Raw genomic sequence first — 12,735 nt, 5'->3', positions numbered from 1 at the left:
ACTGTAGCTTTGCGTATTTTCACCCCGGGATGTATCAACATGGAGGGCTGAGTAGAAACCGCGTCTTTGTTCATTTCTTCTCCAGACATTGCTATTATCCCTTCGAGATCGCGTCTGACAGGTATCGCAATGCTACCTTCAGCTTCATCCAGTTCACTCTTCTACTTATTTTCTAAGCAACGCCTTCCCATAGACACCCTGTTCATCTTCCTGTAACAAGATATGGATTATCCCAAGCCGACTTACCATGATAGTAACGATCACCTCCTGCCTGCTTACCGAGTTGGCAAACCACCATGTTCTTATCGTCCATAACCAGCTCTTGTTCCCTGGTTCTGTTCTCCATAAACCTCTCCACAGAGTATGACCATTTGCCCTTGGAAACCCTGAACTCGAAACTGAAGAAGCCGAGCTCATACGGGAGGAGGCCTGTCTCGGCATGGAGTTGGCGCGACGCAGCGATGAGACCCAGATTACATTGGTCGAACGAGTCCAGGCACTGAGTCTCGGGATCCTCCCAGCAGTATTCGTCAAATGTATACTCCATGCCGGTGAAGACGTAAACGAAGATGACGTTCCTGATTTCGGCCGGCAGGCGAAGGAGGGGTGAGTTGAGAGCGTTGAGTTGAGTGCTACAATGTCTTCTTAGTTGACCATCTTGATTACATAGGAAACTGGCATGCATACATCTTATCGCGGCGAGCTTGGCCTTGAGGAACGTCCTCGCGAGGAACTTCATTTGGGAGAACCTTTTCGCGAAGGATCTTTTCGCGCACTGCTTCCCTGCGTTGAGCTCGGATATCGCGCGTCTTCTTTTCGTTAGATGGTGCGTCGGCACAAGGCTTTTGTACGCGCTTCCGAGGCGCCATGACGGTAGGTATGCTGTTGAGGTGTCAATAATGTTAAGAATGGCGTCGTTGAACGGGGGGATGAAGGAAACTTCACAAGATGCAATAGAATGCGTGATGGCTCTATACTTGGTTCCTATCCACTCCAACCCATGGTACTGTACTGATGCAGAGCGGGATGGGCCACTCAGAACTTCCGAGATCCATTACACGCCCACAAAGTTGAAATTCCACGGACGAGAAGTAGGGCTGACATAAGAACTTGCGCTATTCGCGGAAAATTGATTCAAGCGGATGGAGTGTATGTGGCGTGTATTGATCGACTAATCTGCCGCCAAATAACTGGTTCGAAGAAGTCTCCTGAGGCTGTAGTATACATGATTCGATCTTAACAGACGGTCGCTCTCTTGTCCTGGCAGAATAGCACAGGGAAAGATCCGATTCATGTCGTTCACATAAGACCAAGTAGCTTGTTCTTCAACAAGGACTCTTCCGAATCACCACTCACGCAATTCCTTCGACCATTCACCCCCAGTTCTCGTCTCATTGGAGATTATGTCACCCGTATAACTCACAGTGACTTCAATCTTAGCGATTGCTTCCATCTGCTTTGCGGATCTACCACGCAGGAAATCTCTCAGTGCAATGCAATGCCCATACTCGCAATCTGGGTCGTATTCCCCATACGGGCAGTCTTCAGTGACGTCAAGATCAAATTTGAATACGCTGAGTTTGTAGAGAAGCAATGAAGTCTCGTTGTAAAGTTGGCGGGAGGCGAGAAACAATCCAAGATAGTTGCCTGGTCCTTCGCCATCATAACAGCAGCCGTTGAACACGTGTTGATCGAACTGGTAGCGGGTACCTTCGAAGAAGTAGTCGTAAACGATGTTGCGGATCTCAGCAGGGAGACGAAGGAAAGGTGAGGAAGCCGTATTGAATTCGGTACTGCAGCCATACGTTAATTATTGAACATGTCTTGTGAAACGGAGGACTTACATGCTGCTGAGAAGATTCTTCTGATGAAATCCTTTGGCGGCGATTGCCTTGTTGCGGACTGTTCCATCAAGAAGCTCTTGATCACGACGAGCTTGATCGCGAAGATCCTGCCCGTGCTGGGCTTGATCTCGGACCGATGCTCTCTGGCGAGCCCTATCGTCGCGCTGCTTGTTGGAAGAGGGCGCCTGGGCTGGAGACTTCGCTGAGCGCTTGCGAGACGGCATGTTGACGTGGGTGGAAACGACGGCGATATTGGGAATTGAGTGAGTGAAGTGAGTAGAACAGTGTAGTTACAAGGTGGTGGAGTGCGCGAGAGCTCGCTAAGACGACATGTAAACACCTACGCACCTCGGTTGCTAGGCCACCATACTGAGTAAGAACGCCAGGTCGGATCAGTTGAGAACGCGTCATGCCAAATGCATACCTTGCAACCAGCCTTGCGCCATGTCTTGAGACCCCATCAGCAGAAACAGAAATACATCACCTGCCATGTAGCAGCTCTGCTTACCGCGTCTTACTGCAAGGTGTAGTTACCAACTTCATGATACACATGTCAGAGGAGCCGTGCATGACACCGCTTTTCGACTTCAACGACCATTTCTACGCAGTTGACCAGTTACGAACGTTACTGCTCTTACCAGCTTCCAGTGCGGCCAGTGATAGCTCAGAGATGAAACACGGTTGATGCTGAACAGCGGTGTGGATGCACATCAAATTGATTTGTGAGGAGCAACTGCTACGAGGACTTTCTGACTGTTCCTACCTTCGCCTGTCAAATCCAGTAAATACTAGCAAATACTTCATGGATGACGCACGATAAATCGGAATTTCTTGATCTTCAGCCTCTTGACCCAGTATAATCCAGTCCCCATCGCGAATCCCTGTTCTTCATGGGACCAACGGCGTAGCGTCAGACAAGACATAGTATTGATCTGTTCTTCGGAACGCTTAGCCAAAAAACTTCCTCACATAGGGCTTCCATTCTTTCTTGTTGGCGCTGTAGACAATGGCACTAAATGTGCTGAGCTCATAAGGAAGATAGGCAGTCTCGGCGTGAACTTGACGTGATACCAGAATCAGCCCCAGGTTAGTCTCTTTAAATGAGCCTGCACGCAAGGTCTCTCCTCTGTAGAGGTTGTAGGTGGTATTATCGAAAACGCGGCTGTATATCATATTGCGGAGTTCCGCGGGAAGACGAAGGAGCGGAGAACTTGCGGCGTTACGCTCGGTACTGCAACAAGTCGTTAGCAATCAGTTTCGCAGAAGGTTCACGACTGTGGACGAACATTCGATTGTGTACGGCCGGATGCTGAGAAGCTTCCGTTTCACGAGTTTCGAAGGTACGCTGCCCATTGGTACCTGGTGCGTCGGTGGAAGCTAGCGCAGCGCGCTTTTGAGGCGGGGTGAGAGCTTTGGAACGCGTCATTGGGGGCAATGAGGGATGTGCGAGCGTAATAGTATAAGAAGGAGGCGGATGGCCCTGAGGAGGTTGGGTGAGCGCGATAGGAGTGGACTAGCGTAGGAGAAGGGAAGGAGTAGAACAAGACTTGCTAAGGCGGCATACAGGCATATGCGCTTTCCTATCTGGGTGCCTAAGCCGCCCGCAAAGTGTAAAATAGACCAGTTATGTCGACTACGCATCAAGCAAACGACTGTTCTTGCTCCCGACTTAGACCGCTCCGAAAAGATACATACAGCGTGGCCAGCAAGTCCCACCCGCGATTCAGGAATCGAAGGGTCTATTAAACTGACTTCTCCACAGTCATTATTCCAATAGAATCCACTTCGCTCAATTATGCAACCAAGTAGGCATCAGTCCCAATCAACTTGACGCCTGAAAATCCCTTGAGGTATGAGCAAAACTCTAGATTACCCAGCACCTCGATTTGAACCTTCGATCTCCTGTCCAAGAACCCCTTGATCGCATTGCGCTTTTTCTCATAACACCAGGTGCCACTGAGGCCGATTTTGAATGTGGTGAGTTTGTATGGAAGGAGCGCGGTTTCTTGGTAAACCTGACGAGAGACATTAAGTAGTTTGAAACCGTTGTTGCCAGACAACTTCCAAACAGCATCTTGGTAAGAGTACCAGGAGCCTTCGTCCAGCTTAGCAACTCCATCGCAGAAAACGTGGTGATACACCAGGTTTCTGAGTTCGGCGGGAAGGCGGAGAAGAGGAGAGCGTATAGCATTGCGCTTGGAACTAGATTGCTAGATCAGTCACATATTGACCAATTAATTATTGCAAGAGAGGCTTACATGTTGTCGAGCCGAGTGCGTTGCCGAAGAAGCCGCTTGCGAGCCGCGGCCTTGAGACGAGCCCTGCGGCGAGCCCGGTGAAGCATCTCGATCCCAAAAGATGTTCGGAACATTGCTGGTGACGGAGCGTTATGATGGCGGATAGAAGAGTCTAAGAATTGTGGGGGTAGATGAGAGCGCGAGGGGGGTGCGCATCGAAGGGAAGGCGTAAACACAGCGGTGAGGAAGTCGCGTTGTTATGGTCGCTGAATCCAGGTAACCACTCACTCCAATTAAGGCCACCAGTGGCGGTGGTGCGTCATAATGGAAGCGTTGGTCGCATCTTTGCAGACATACGCGTCGAGTACCGCTATACCCTCGCAGAATATCTGTTCAGCTAACCTACACAGCTAATGCAGTCATTACGTCGAGACATAAGGTCACATGTAGTACACATTTTGAAGCTTCCTGCTTGTGAAGGTAAAAGAAATCAACGACCACAACGAGATGGTCTTGGAAGGCGGTGAAACACTCCTGCCTGCGTTACGTTGATTACCAGGCATTCTCCACCGCTACACACCCAAAATGAGTTTCCACAAACTAAGAAGATGTACCAGATCACTGAAAACCCCTCAAGGGAGGTTCTCATCAGGGTTACTCATCAGAGCAACTCATCACAACCCAATCTCTCGAAGAAGTACGCTCCAGTACCAATCCATGTCTCGTCAGGAAATGAGATCACCAGTCGACCAAGTGCCTCAATCTGCGCTTCTGATCGATCCTCGAGAAATACCCGCGCGTGACGAGGATAATCATCATTCTTTCCGAAATCGAACGTTGCGAACTTGTAGGGAAACAGGGCAGTCTCATGGTGGACTTGACGGGAAGTGAGGAGCAGACCCAGACAACACGGGCGCTCTGCGCGACTTATCATAAAGCGATAGTCATCGTCGTAGGGCCATACATCAAATTTGTAGACTTGATCACTGAACACGAAGGTGTAGATCGCGTTTCGGATCTCAGCGGGAAGACGGAGAAGCGGCGACTGGGTAGCGTTGAGGTTTGTTCTAATGTCGATAGTCAGTAACAGAGCCAATGGACGTAAGTAAGGGTAGTCTTACATTGAGTCGCGGTGAGCAGCATCTTGTAGAATGTGCACCTCCGCTGCGGCTTTGTGGGGACTCCCGTCGGCCATCGCGTTGCCTACGAGGACTGAACACGCTGGTGGCGGGATAGCGCTGTGAGTAAAGAATAGACGAAACTGAGAGTCGTGGCAGTGGCAGTGCGTGTGGGAGCAGTGCGGGGGTGTGATGGGGGAGTCGCGTTGGTGTTGTGGTTACTGGGTGACCGAGGTGAGTGCGAACTTCATAGCAATTGCCATTTTGAGAATGCGTTACTGCAAACGACTGCGCTGCCGCCCGAGTGGCTTATTGCCGCAGGGCTCACGACTATCACTAGCAGTGTATTGTCGCACATCGGCTGCGGCAGTGTGCACAAAGAGTAAGGAGAGTATTAAGACTGTATTGCTGAAGCCTTGCTCAGTGCATGCAATTGTTTTAAGAGACAGTACAACTACTAACACAAGCTCCACCGTCGGCGTCTTGCTGGAAACTGATCTCGAAGCCTCGGCAGATGGCTTCCGAACGGCTAAGAGAAGTACTCCTGGCAGCCCAACTCTGCAGCCCAGTACGCCGCATCTCCTGTCCACATGCCCTCCATCTTCTTGTTCCCTCGTGCTTTCTGAATCTGGATATCAAATAGTCCTCCGCCCATACAGACCTGCATCCTGCCAAGAATCTCAGCCTGCGCCATCGTTCTATCCTTCAGAAAGGACTTCATTACCATCTCCTTGGGACCGACTTTACGATAGGCGGAGGTGATAGAGACACCAAAATCGAATATTGCTAGCTTGTAAGGATGTAGGGCGGCTTCGTGGTGGGTTTGACGACAAGCTAGCAGCAGTGCCATTCCGGGGTACTTTTGGGTATGCAGATCGGTAGCATTGGGTGCAGGTCTGACACCTCCACTGAGTAGCCACTCTTCAATGTCCAACTTCGACTTCTTCTCAAGCCTGAAAATCTCATCACGGAAGACATAGACGTAGATCATGTCTCTGATCTCGGCGGGTAGACGAAGGAGGGGAGACTGGATAGCGTTAAGCTCGGTGCTAACGCATCGTCAGTAATGGCACTGGCACTGAACGATGGAGAGACTCACAGTTTGTCGAGCCGCGCACGCTTGCGTTTCTCTAGCTCTTGAGCGAAAACCACTTCTTCCCCCATGGACGCTGAAGACATTGATGGCGACCTTGTGGGTGAGCGTCGAGAGAGTGCAGTCGAAGGAGTCGAGGAGTGTGGCAGTGGAACGAGAGTGCGAGAGCAGCGCGAGAGTGAGAGAGCTAGAGCCTTTGCCAAGGCTGGGACGAGGCAGGCGCGCTGTCGTCGTTGCTGGGTGACCATGCGAGGTGAGTGCGAACTTCAAATAGGAACACCGGGGCAGCATGCATATCGTGCCGTCATACGGTTGTCTAGTTCTGTCAAGCTGTTAGCACAAATAGTAAGATGTCTCAGCACCACGTTAGCAAAGAATAGCAAGGGAGCTACATACTAGCGGTAAGTTAGCGAGATATCTTAAGAGCTATTCGTGGCGGCTACTTTACCCTTACCGCTGTATGAGTGCGCAAAGTGGAACAGGTAGCATGCTCATCGTTCACTCACTTTTAGTACTATTGATGACATCATGCGAAGCAAGAAGACTAATGAGCATGATAGTATTTGAGCCACTACATCTGCAAAGAAGCTGATGATCGAAAAAGAAACACAATGACTCTTCGGGAGAATATCACACCACAGCCATTCCGTGTGTCGCACTTTTTATCTAAGGACCAGGAATTAGGCCGCCAGAGAAGCGTTGAGCCTCAAAAGCAGCTTGTGTTTCCAGGCCTCCGCCAAGTTCGCGACCCAGAACGCCCCAGTCTCCTCCATCAGCTCGGGAAATTGAGATGCGCCATCCCGATATTCATCGAATTTCAAACGTGAGATTGCGCCAATTTGCTCCTCTGTCCTCCTCTTCAGGAATTTTTCAAGTGCGTGCAGCCATTCATAATATTCCCAGGACTCGTCCTCGCCCCGGATACCAAATGATCCAAGATTGTATGGAAGCAAAGCCGTCTCAGCGTGAACCTGACGACAAACAAGAAGTAGTTTCACATCGTGGAGTGCGTGGGAACCGGACGTGTTCTCGATCTGCATACGGACAACGCTGTCATGCGTCCAATATGCGTCGCTAAGACCGTACTCGACACCGCGGAAGACCCAACCGAAGATCATGTTCCTGATCTCACCCGGGAGGCGGAGTAGAGGGGAGTCCGTTGCGTTGGACTTGTAGCTATACGACATGATTAGTCAGACAATCACCGATCAAGGAATGTGATTCTTACATATCGTCGCGCTCAGTCTCAGAACGATGCCGGGCACGGATCCGAGCCATAGCCTCTCGAATTATACGGTTGTCATTGGCATCCCCGTCGAGCTTCTGCTTCTTAGCCAAGGTGACGGCTGAAGGCGACAGAGCGCGCTTTTTGCCGCTGTCCATGATATTGAGTATGTAGGATCTGAAGAATGGAAGTAGAGAAGTGATGGTTAGAGGTAAAGAGAGAAGGAACGAGGGAGAGCTGACGCTATTTATATATCGGTGAGGGGACGCTGCATGCTGGATACACGAGGTAAAGGCAGATTCTGATGTATGTTGACCGTTTCAAACACGGGGTCACCTCACCTTCCAGATCCAACAGCCGGCTGTAGATCGGCGATATGCACTTATGAAGTGAACAAGACGATGGAATTTGAGTTATTGCAGTAACCGGAGAGCGTACATCCGTCTCAGAGAATAGATACAGGAACACTCTCATCAAATAAGCGATTATCCGGTCTGTGAAAGCGTCGCCCGACCACCACGCGGTCCGAGAGAAGAGATATCGAAGTTTGAGCGTTCCATTGGGGTCATCTTGGCGACAGAGGCTGAGAGAACTTCCAACTTCGCAACCCAGTGTGCAGCAGTGTTTCGTTGGTACCAATAGCATTTCAACGCTTTTGACCACTCAGAGAGCTGCACGTTAGCCATCGCATCGGTCTGCTCACTCGTTCGCCTTCCCAAGAACCCTTTCATGGTCCAAAGCCCTTGGAATCCTGAAGTTTCGACCGCGAAATGGAATCTACCAAGTGAATAGGGTAGCAGAGCCATTTCAGCGTGCATCTGGCGACAGGCGAGATGCAATTTGTCCGGTGTCCGCTGCTCAAGCCATCGACCGTCGCCGGCTATTAGGCAGTATCGATCGGAGGGCTTCGTCTCAGAGCCTTCGTCAATTCCGTCAAAATCGTAATTCATGCCGGTATAGACGTGGGTGAAGATCATGTTCCTCAATTCAGCCGGGAGGCGTAAAAGAGGTGAGTTGACAGCATTGAGCGTGGTGCTAGATTCTGTTAGCTGTGTTGCACAAACAAATGCTGCATCTTACATTTGGTCTCGACGAGCTTGGTCGCGAATATCTTGAGCAGCTGCGCGACGTGATGCCCTGTCATCTCTTGCCTTTTTCGCAGACCGCGTGGTAACGGGAGGACTCGGTGGGCGCTTGCGCTTGGCCATGTTGACTTCAGGTTGTAATTTCGATGGAAAGGGGTAAGAGTGAGTAGCAGAGCTGAAGCTAATGTGTCGAGAAGATCACCCAAGCTAGGCTGACCAATCAAGATGAGAGTGACTTCTGTTCTGAGCCGGCCGTCATAAGAGCCGCAGCTTCCACATCCGGTAACCGCTTGCAAGCAGGTGACGTTACTAGATACAATCACATTACTACTTCAGGGACAGTACCGACTCATCTGAGATGCGAAAGCAGTACCGAGCTGACAGCTGCAGTCAAGGCAAGACTATGCGCTCATGCTGAGTAGAAAGATGAAGAAGTCGTACTCTTGCGGCGTCACCCCAGCTTCAGATGCTCATGCAGATGTTACGAGAAGCAAGGAGATGAATAGTATTTGAGTTTTCGCAGCAAGCGATCATGCGTAGCTGCCAATATTGCTAGGTACAAGAACACTCCCATGAAGAAGACGATTACCCACTCCGCATCACGTCCTCTTGGAATCAGATGGACCGAAGTTGGCAATGTCGAAGTGCATAGGTACTCCATCGTACATCTTGGCGTCAGAGGCGAAAACTGTTTCGTCCAACTTCGCGAGCCAGTATGCGCCAGTCCTGACCTGTGACCAGGAGCTATCACGAAGCCCTTGGAAAGGAGGATGTCCTGAACTTCGCCAGAGCATCAATTTACCAATCGCATGAAGCTGCCTAGGCGATAAGCCCCTCAAAAAGGTTCTCATCCCCACAACCGCCCGGTGAGAATACCGCCTCTGTGCTTCGAACCAGAACCAACCAAGCTTATACGGTAGTAGACTTGTTTCGGAATACATCTGGCGGCAGACAAGAAATAGATAGGCTCCCATCATTTTCTCTCTCCGATTATCCTGAAGAGGGACCAGGCGGGTGACCTTCTCACCATAAGAGGTTGCACCCTCGAGCATATACTCCGTGCCAGTATAGACGAATGCGAAGATCATGTTCCTGAGCTCTGCGGGGAGACGGAGCAGAGGTGAATTGACGGCGTTGAGTGTGGTGCTAGCACAGACTATTAGTTACAAGCCAAATAATAGGGTATAAAGACCTTACATCTTGTCGAAGTGGGCATGATAGCGTGCGATCTTCTTCTCCTTCTTCTTCTTCAACGCCTTGAGGCGAGCCCTACGGCGAGCCTTGTGGAGCATCTCGAACCCGAAAGACGTTCGGAACATGGCGATGAGGACTTGGGAGGCGACGATCGGGACGGTTAGGTGGTGTATTGGTGAGGAGGGAGAGCTCCACAGTGTAGAAGTGGAGTGGAGGAAGAAAGAAAGAGTTGGAGGAGGATGCCGTAGTTTATATATTAGAAGGGTGAAGACTACGTGCTGGGTATTCGAGGTGACCGCGGCTTCTAAATGATGCCGGTCGATGCAAAGACGCAGTCACCTCGCCTTCCAAGGGGCGCCGGCTGGTTCAAAGACGCGGTCACCTTGACTTCCGCGTTCGACAGCCATGGCTTGCTCACTAAGTATTCGAAGTGACCGCGACTCCTGACTCAGCTGGTTAATGCAAAGACGCGGTCACTTGACCTTTCAAATTGGACAGCAGGCTGCAAGCGGGCGACGCCACCGACTAACGGTATGTAACTCAAGGTAAGGCCAACATAGTCAACACATGCCGACGGGCACAGTTCCACCTGCACGGACGCCTTACAGAGAGTCGATGGCATGCCGATCTCAGCGAGGTGTTTTGCCATACACACAAATCGTATTGAGACAATACTTTTGATACGAAATTGAACATGTATTTGCAGACTTGCTAAACGCCAAAATGAGGTATCATACGAACCAAAGAGATAAGACAGCTAAGAAAATGCAAACAACTTGAACCGAAACAAGAAAGACCAAAAGACAAACATACCATCCCACGCATATCCCATGTCAAATTACCTTCCCTTCCGAACAAAACAATTTACACCCACTTTTGAAACATCACAGCACTCTCCACCTACTGGATCCTCTCATCTCGATCAGTCGCACCATAGCCCGCAGGCTTCCTAGCCCTTCCAGTAACATCACTCCACGCAGCACCAAACCTACGTCCCGTGCTAGCGAGCAGACCCTCCTCCTCTTCCTCCTCGAGATCACGATCAATCTGTTCCTGGTCGAGACTAGGCGCCTTGAACAGCGTAGTCAAGAACACAATGAGGTAAACACCCAGGAAGGCGAACTGAGCCCAGAAGAGGACGACGCCGAAGAAGGGGAAGTTGATGGTGACGCGGTTGATGAAGGTGCTGAGGACGGAGGGCGTGCAGACCTGCTGGGCAGCGGGGTTGGTGGCGAGTTCGCTGCAAGCCTTGATGAGGTCCTTGTGCTCGGTGCAATCGGGTTGTTCGTCTAGGCTGTTGGTCTTCATGTCGCAGTAGGTTTGCGGGCCCCAGGTCGCGTATTGGGGTGCGACAACCATGGCGACGGAGTAGTTGATCGCAAGGGTGATGAGCGTAAGGAGGACGGTAGCCATGAGGAGTGCCTGGGGTGAAGTATGGCCCTTGCGGATCTTGAAGATGGTGATCCAGAGGAAGCGAATACCAGCGGTTGCGATACCGACGACTGAGGCGGAGAAGAAGAAGAGAACGAGGAGGAGGAACATGACGTAGTCGATGGGGAAGACCTTGGCGGACTTGACGAGGATGTAGTTGAGCGGCTGGAAGATGTTGATGTGGCCGAGGATGTAGCCGCAGTGGGCGCCGCAGATGGAGTTCTTGGCCTTGTCGATGCCGGTGATGAGCATGCTGGCGAAGATGACGAGGGCGAAGACCATGAGGATGAGGCCGCCGATGAGCTTCAGTGGGCGGAAGAAGGCTTCGGTCTTGATCCAGGCCTTGACGATCCAATGGCGGTCCTCGCCGCTGGACTCGGCAGCCAGACGCTCACGGCGGATGAGAGTGCGCTCCTCACGGACAAGGGCTTCCAATTCGCGTCTGTCCCTGCTGTCCAGTCCGCCCTCGCTGCCTTCGTTGCGACCTTCGAGCTGTCTCTGGCGCTCGCGGTTGTTCTCCAGCTGGGACGCGGTGTTTGCGGCGAGCGTGGGGGCTGAGACGGATGGCGCGGACTTGATCATGGCTACGGGGAGGAGAGCCATGCCGGCGCCGGTGTAGAGCACGAAGAGGACCGTTCCGACGGTGATGAGGAAGCCTAGGCCGAAGGATAGAGCGCGTTCGCCATCTGATGGAGTTAGTCAGTGTCATTGAATGATTGAAGTCGCTGCTTACGGTTCTCCGAGAGAAGGTGCTTGAAGTAGTCGAGATCAAGACGCTTGTCATCCTTGGCCTGCTTCGCAAAGGGCACGAAGAAGCCGACGAGGAAGATTGCGACTACAAAGATGAGGAAGCCGAGAGTCCACTTGAGAGCACCGCCAATGCGCTGGCCAGCGGTCTGCTCGCCGTGTTCGGCTGCGTCCTCATCGTACTCCTCGTACCAGAAGTACGTAAAAGGGATGACGAGAAGGCAGAGAAGCGCATCAAGAGAGTAGAGCGTGTAGTAGACGATGCGCAGAGTGTAGACAATGCTATCGACCTTCTCCGGTGTCGCCCAATCCTTCTTGCGGCCTAGACTGGATCTCGAGGTGGATGAGACGAGAGCGACATCGACCGGAATGAGCAGGACGGTTGCGAGCAGGGCAAGAGTCGTGAAGATGCAGACGATGGTAACGGCGGCAGCGCGATCGCGCGGCTTTTGGTAGACATAGACGAATGTGGACGCGATGAGAAAGAGGATTCCCACGGCGACGGCGTAGGCGACCCAGATGAGAGAGGTCTGTATCAGCGCCATGTTGATAGCAGTTGACAGCAGTTGCTATCGCTGGAGGAGAGAAGAGGGGATTCCAGGTAGAAGCCGCCGATGTTTGGAATGACGTCTAGCGGCCAGAACCCTGCTTCGATCTTGCCCAGAACAGCTAGCATGGGTCGCACCTTCCCGGGCTGGAGCTCCAACACAACACGCTAGACAGAATCGCGCATGAGCTCTTTTGACGCGACCTCGGTCAAC

At 51.6% G+C, this 12,735-nt stretch overlaps 6 protein-coding genes across 6 annotated transcripts; all 6 read right to left on the bottom strand.

Annotated features, from left to right (window-relative positions):
- Positions 1 to 172: 172 nt before the first annotated feature.
- Positions 173 to 869, bottom strand: J4E85_009192 (uncharacterized protein; the record flags this gene model as incomplete). Its single annotated transcript, XM_051473416.1, has 3 exons — positions 173 to 198; positions 247 to 632; positions 688 to 869. The coding sequence occupies 3 exons, from the start codon at positions 867 to 869 to the stop codon at positions 173 to 175; spliced, it is 594 nt and encodes a 197-aa protein (XP_051322621.1).
- Positions 870 to 1,345: 476 nt separating this feature from the next.
- Positions 1,346 to 2,068, bottom strand: J4E85_009191 (uncharacterized protein; the record flags this gene model as incomplete). The annotated part of the gene is made up of 2 exons (XM_051473415.1): positions 1,346 to 1,793; positions 1,845 to 2,068. The coding sequence occupies 2 exons, from the start codon at positions 2,066 to 2,068 to the stop codon at positions 1,346 to 1,348; spliced, it is 672 nt and encodes a 223-aa protein (XP_051322620.1).
- Positions 2,069 to 5,728: 3,660 nt separating this feature from the next.
- Positions 5,729 to 6,378, bottom strand: J4E85_009190 (uncharacterized protein; the record flags this gene model as incomplete). The annotated part of the gene is made up of 2 exons (XM_051473414.1): positions 5,729 to 6,248; positions 6,299 to 6,378. 2 exons carry the CDS (start codon positions 6,376 to 6,378, stop codon positions 5,729 to 5,731), a joined length of 600 nt encoding a protein of 199 aa, XP_051322619.1.
- Positions 6,379 to 6,972: 594 nt separating this feature from the next.
- On the bottom strand, positions 6,973 to 7,675 carry J4E85_009189 (uncharacterized protein; the record flags this gene model as incomplete). Its single annotated transcript, XM_051473413.1, has 2 exons — positions 6,973 to 7,468; positions 7,521 to 7,675. 2 exons carry the CDS (start codon positions 7,673 to 7,675, stop codon positions 6,973 to 6,975), a joined length of 651 nt encoding a protein of 216 aa, XP_051322618.1.
- Positions 7,676 to 8,002: 327 nt separating this feature from the next.
- J4E85_009188 (uncharacterized protein) lies at positions 8,003 to 8,725 on the bottom strand (the record flags this gene model as incomplete). Its single annotated transcript, XM_051473412.1, has 2 exons — positions 8,003 to 8,552; positions 8,598 to 8,725. The coding sequence occupies 2 exons, from the start codon at positions 8,723 to 8,725 to the stop codon at positions 8,003 to 8,005; spliced, it is 678 nt and encodes a 225-aa protein (XP_051322617.1).
- Positions 8,726 to 10,696: 1,971 nt separating this feature from the next.
- Positions 10,697 to 12,519, bottom strand: J4E85_009187 (uncharacterized protein; the record flags this gene model as incomplete). The annotated part of the gene is made up of 2 exons (XM_051473411.1): positions 10,697 to 11,913; positions 11,961 to 12,519. The coding sequence occupies 2 exons, from the start codon at positions 12,517 to 12,519 to the stop codon at positions 10,697 to 10,699; spliced, it is 1,776 nt and encodes a 591-aa protein (XP_051322616.1).
- Positions 12,520 to 12,735: the final 216 nt, after the last annotated feature.

Source organism: Alternaria conjuncta (genome assembly GCF_024043145.1).
Source record: "Alternaria conjuncta strain BMP 0040 chromosome Unknown scaffold_16, whole genome shotgun sequence".
In the NCBI taxonomy this organism is placed as follows: Eukaryota; Fungi; Ascomycota; class Dothideomycetes; order Pleosporales; family Pleosporaceae; genus Alternaria; species Alternaria conjuncta.
Note: the sequence above shows the minus strand (reverse complement) of the source record. Positions and strands in the feature narration are given on the sequence as shown.